Raw genomic sequence first — 5,381 nt, forward strand, 5'->3', positions numbered from 1 at the left:
AAGGGGCGGGGGGGGGGGCGTGCGGGGAGGCGGACAGTGGAGAGGGGAGGCCGGACCAGGGGGGGGGGCGGGGGGGGGCGGACAGGGAGGGGGCGCGGGGCGTGCGAGGGGGGCGGACAGGGGGCGAGGGCGAGGGAGGCAGATGAGGGGGGTGGGGGATGGGGGAGGAGCGGATAGAGGGGGAGCGGGATAGGGGTGGGGGGGTGAGGAGGAGAGGTGAGGGGTGAGGGGTAGATGAGGGGGAAGGGGAGGGGGGCGGACAGGGGGCGAGGGGTAGATGAGGGGGGAGGGGAGGGGTGGGGTAGGCTGCGCCCCCAGCCGGAGCGCGCGGCCGCCCGCCGCGGACGCCGCCGGCGCCGGCCGCCGCCGGCAGTCCCGCCCGGCGCGGACCCGGACGCCTCAACCCCCCGGACGCCGGAATGCACCCGGCGGACCACGGACGCGCCCCGGACCCCGAGACCGCGGACCGGGCCGGTACGGCCCCGCGGCCCGCGCGAACCGCGGATCGGTCCCGGCGCGGCCGCCCGGCCGGCGGGACCACCGCAGCCGGAACGCAGGAGCGCCGGAGCCCCGCCCCGGACGCCCGCGGACGGACGCGACCCCCCCGCCCCGCGGCGGGACGGACCCGGCCAGGCCACGTGCGCCCCCGGACGGACCCCGGCCGGGCCCCGACGCGGAACCTCCCCCAGCGCCGGGACGGACCCCCGCCCCGCCCCGGTACCGGCGTCTGCCGCCGGACGGCGGGACCGGCCCGGCGGCCCCCCTGCCCGGCGCCCCGGAACGCCGCCGGCCGGACGGACAGCGCGACGGACCCGGCCGGCCGGGGACCGGCGCCCGCCCGCCGCGGGCGGGGACGGACGGACCCCGGACCGCGCGCGCGCGGACCGGAAGCACCGCGCCCGGAACTGCGCCCCCCGGGCCCCTGACGGGACGCCCCGCGTCCCCGCCCGCGCGCCGGCGTCCCCCGTGACGCGGACGGACGGCGCGGAGTCCCGGACCGGCGCGGGCGGAACCCACCGGCCGGCCCTCCGCACCGGACCGCGGCGGACCGCCGCGTGCGGGATCCCGCCCGGGACGCGGACGGGACGGCCGCCGCGGACCCGGACCCCCGGACGGGCGCCGGACCGGCGGACGGCGCGGGCGGCGGCCGGCCGGACCCCGCCCGGAAGACGCGCCGGACCCGCCCGGGACGCGGACGGCGGCGGCGGGACGGACCCGGACCCGGCGCGGGACCGGGGACGTCCGGCCGGCCGGAGCGCCCGCTGGGACCCCCCGGGACGCCCGCGCCGGAGCGCCGCCCGCGCCCGGCCGCGCGCGCTGCCGCGGACCCCCCGAGCCGCCGGGGCCCCGGACGACCCCGGCGGCGGCCAGCGGACCGCGAGCGGACACGGACGGGACAGCGCCGCGGACAGCCACCGGCCGGACGGACGGACCCCGGAGAGGGCGCCCGCCCGGACCGGGCCCCGCGCGGACGCGCCCCCGTCGCCCGGGGGGACTGGACGGACCGCCCCGCGGAGGGAACCGGACCCGGGACCTCGGACCGCGGAGGCGCCGGCCGCGGGGAGCCGCGGGGGGACTCCCGCGCCCGGACTCCGGACGGACCCCCGCCGACGGGACCCACCGCGGACGGAGCGGCGCGGACGCGGACGCGCCCGGACGGGAGGAAGCGGCGCCCCGCGCGCCGCGCCCGCGGCGGACCAGCGGCGGCTCGCAGCCGCGCCCGGGTGGACGCGGCGGACGGACCGGACCGGGACGGGGACCGGGCCGGGAACGGCCCCGGACGACCCCGGCCCGCGACGCGGAAAGAGCCGGGACCGGCTCGGACCGGACGGGACCGCGGAGCGCGGGACCGCACCGCCGCCGGACCCGCCGCGCGCCGCCGGCCCGCGCCGGACCGCGCGCGCCGGCCGCCCGCGGCGGACCGGACGCGCCGGACCGGAACCGCATGCCGGACACGCCACCCGGGACCGGGCCGCCCGGCCGCGGACCCGGCGCCCCCCCGCGGCCGCCCGGCCCGGCGGCGGACCGGCAGCCTCCCGGACCAGGGAGGGCGGCCCCCGGACCGCCCGGCCCTCGCCCGAGACCGCCGGCCGGCCGGGACGGCACCCGCGGGGACCGAGCGCGGGCGCGCGGACGCGCCCCCCCGGACACCCGACGAACGCCCGGACCTTAAAGCCGCGCCCCGCCCCCGGACGCCGCACGGACGCCGGACGAGACCTGACCGGCCGGACCGCGGACCCGGACGGACCGGGACCCCCCCCCGAGGCCGCGCACGCCGGCGCCGGGCGCCGCCGGACCGGCAGGGACCGCCGGGAACGGGACGGACTGACCGGACCCGGCCGGACCGCCGGACCGCCGCGGACGCCCCGCCGGACTGGGGGGGCACGGCGCGGCCCTCCCGCGGTCCCCGGACAGGCGGACTTGCCGGACGGAACCCCGGCCCGCCCGGAGGACCCGGGCCGCCGCGGACCCCCGCGGACCGGGACCCCACGCCGACGCGCGCGACGGACCCGCCGCCCGGACGCCGGACCCGCGCGGACCCGCCCGCGGCCCGGAGGACCCCCGCGCGCGACGCCCCCGGACCCGCGCTGCGCGCCCACCGGACGCGGCCGGACAGCGGACGGACCCGGGGAGGACCCCCCGGGCCCCCCCGCGCGGACGGACCCCGGACAGGGGGCGAGGGGTAGATGAGGGGGAAGGGGGGAGGGGCGGACAGGGGGCGAGGGGCAGATGAGGGGGGAGGGGGGAGGGCCGGACAGGGGGCGAGGGGTAGATGAGGGGGAGGGGGGGCGGACAGGGGGCGAGGGGTAGATGAGGGGGGAGGGGGGAGGGGCGGACAGGGGGCGAGGGGTAGATGAAGGGGGAGGGGGGAGGGGCGGACGAGGTGGAGGGGTAAATGAGGGGGGAGGGGCGAGGGGCGGACAGGGGGTGAGGGGTAGATGACGGGGGAGGGGCGGACAAAGGGGGGAGGACGGACAAGGGCATGGGGGGAGGGAGGGAAATAGAAATTCAAACTGAGTGCTGATGTAATAGGCAAAAATAACGATGATGATGGTGATAATGATAATGAGAACAATGATAACATTTTGTTGGTAATGATACTACTATCATTACTACTACCAATAATGATAATGATGATAATAACAATGATAATGGTGATGAAGACAATACTAATACTACAACCAACAAAAAAAAAATAACAACAATAAAAATGATGAGGAATAATAATGACGAAACTTCTAACAATGACAATAACGACAATCATGATATTCATTTCATTACAACAAAGTTGAAAAATCCTACTGACCTGGAACGAATGTAGGACTGCAATGTTGACTTCTACAAGAGCTTTGTCCTTCCACAGGTTTGTAGGACTTCGAGTGTCCAAACCCATGCTGCGACCCACGGTCTGGAAATTATTATCATTTTATGTGATTTTTTTTTCTGATAATTTTATCTTTAAGATATTGAGATATATTATAGATATTCAGAGACATGGGATACAGTATGATTTCTTTGAATACATTTATCTATTGTATAATGATTATTATTATTTATATATACATTTTTTTTTATTTTTGAATATATCTATTTGTTCGTTTGTGTGTTTCACTTGTTCCTTTATTTTATTCTTTCTGTCTTTCGTTTTCATTTACAGAATTTCCTATTGCATTTTCAGCTATTTAATCTAAGAATCCCTCTGTTCATTCAATCAGTCAATCATTCATTCAATATTTCACTCATTTTTCTTATATACGTATTCAACCCTTTTATTTAAGATTTTTTTCATTTATTCATTATTATTATATTGCTTCTTCCTTCACTGAATTTCCAATCACGTTTTCAACCATTCTATCTAATCATCCTTCCTATTCATCTAATCACTTATTCATTTTAGATTCACTTATTCATATTCTTTTCACTTATCCATTCCTCTATTCGCTTTTTCATTCTATTCACTTATCAATTCTCCTATTCCCTGATTCATTCTTTTATTTACTTATTCATTCTTCTATTCACTGATTCATTTTCTTATTAAGTCATTCCTTCCTTTATTCCTATATTCGCTTATTTATTTTATTCTTTTATTTATTTTTCTCTTCGCTTATCTATTTTTATTGTCTCATTCTTTTGTTCACTTATTCATTCTTCTATTCACTCATTCATTCTTCCATTCACTTACTCCTTCTTCTACTCACTTATTCATTCTTCCATTCACATATTCATTCTTCCATTCACTTATTCATTCATCTATTCACTTATTCATCCATCTCTCCATCATCCTCATCTTGCATCTCCCTTCGCAGAATTCTCCTTCCTTCCTTCTTTTCACTCCTTCACCCCAAGTCCTTCCAGCTCGCAAAGAGAAAGGTATTTGACTCCTTACCTCGAGAATGTTGAAGCGATGAGGGTCGCACAGGTCACGTGTCCCGATCTCAGACACCATGTACCAGCCGTTGAAGGGGGCTGCCGGAAACTCCAGCCCCCCGCAGTCAAACATGAGCGATGCGACGGCGGGGAGGGCGTACCACTGCAAGTCGAGGTCACTGAACCACTTGTATCTGGTGGGGAAGAAGAAATGGAAAAGGAGGTGGGGGGGTAGGGGGGGTTGGGGGGATGGGGGTGGTGGTTGGTGGGGGTGGTGGGGGTGGTGGGGGGGGGGGGGGGGGGGGGGGGGGGGGGGGTGGGGTTGGGGGTGGTGGTGGAGGTTGGTGGGGGTGGGGGTGGGGGAGGTGGTGGTGGTGGGGGTGGGGGTGGAGGAGGTGGTGGGGGTGGAGGTGGTGGGGTGGAGGTGGTGGGAGTGGTGGTGGGGGTTGGGGTGGATGTGGTGGGGGTGGTGGGGTGGAGGAGGTGGGAGTGATGGGGGAGGTGGAGGTGGAGGTGGTGGAGGTTGGTGGGGTGGTGGAGGTGGAGGAGGAGGTGGGAGGTCGGTGGAGGAGGCGTGTGAGTGGCGAGTGGAGCGTGGAGGGGGAGAAGGAAGATGGAATTAATGAATGCACTGTACAAGTTACTGGAGTGGTTTGCGTAGGAGGTTAGGGGTGGAATGTACAAGATGTGAAGGAATAATGGTGGGTCTAGATCAGTCTGAAGTGAAGACGAGGACAACATGAAGGTAAGTTTATACGTTACATATTCATAATAGTGTCTTCGCTAGTTACTGTCTTTTTCTATTATCATTCCCAATTCTCTCATTTTGTAACTTTTAGAGGTACGCGAGTCAGGAGTCAATAGCCTGTTTATCTTGTTCATGCATTCATGGTGCCCACCTATTGCCCCACCCTTATTCTTCATTCGCCTTACAGCGTGCTCCTCTTTCTATTATATATCCCTCTGACTATTGTCTTTATCTGCGTAACATCATAATCCATTTTAACACATAG

At 64.9% G+C, this 5,381-nt stretch overlaps 1 protein-coding gene across 1 annotated transcript; it reads right to left on the reverse strand.

Moving 5' to 3' along the window:
- Window positions 1–3,009: 3,009 nt before the first annotated feature.
- Window positions 3,010–5,109, reverse strand: LOC147466689 (nitric oxide synthase-like protein). The gene is made up of 4 exons (XM_086534968.1): window positions 5,006–5,109; window positions 4,388–4,562; window positions 3,308–3,409; window positions 3,010–3,021 (listed from the first exon to the last, which is right to left on the reverse strand). Exons 1-4 carry the CDS (start codon window positions 5,107–5,109, stop codon window positions 3,010–3,012), a joined length of 393 nt encoding a protein of 130 aa, XP_086391094.1.
- Between the last annotated feature and the right edge of the window lie 272 nt (window positions 5,110–5,381).

The sequence above is a fragment of the Penaeus japonicus genome, unplaced genomic scaffold (genome assembly GCF_977035675.1).
Source record: "Penaeus japonicus unplaced genomic scaffold, GWHDUDI00000001_assembly GWHDUDI00000042, whole genome shotgun sequence".
Lineage (NCBI taxonomy): Eukaryota > Metazoa > Arthropoda > Malacostraca > Decapoda > Penaeidae > Penaeus > Penaeus japonicus.

Bases quoted from the DNA above. Each gene is read 5' to 3' on its own strand.
- LOC147466689 (XM_086534968.1), bottom strand. From the start codon at position 5,109: ATGTTGTCCTCGTCTTCACTTCAGACTGATCTAGACCCACCATTATTC. The intron at 4,563-5,005 runs GTACAGTGCATT...CTTCCCCACCAG, and splicing joins GCAAACCACTCCAGTAACTT to ATACAAGTGGTTCAGTGACC. The intron at 3,410-4,387 runs GTAAGGAGTCAA...AATAATTTCCAG, and splicing joins ATCGCTTCAACATTCTCGAG to ACCGTGGGTCGCAGCATGGG.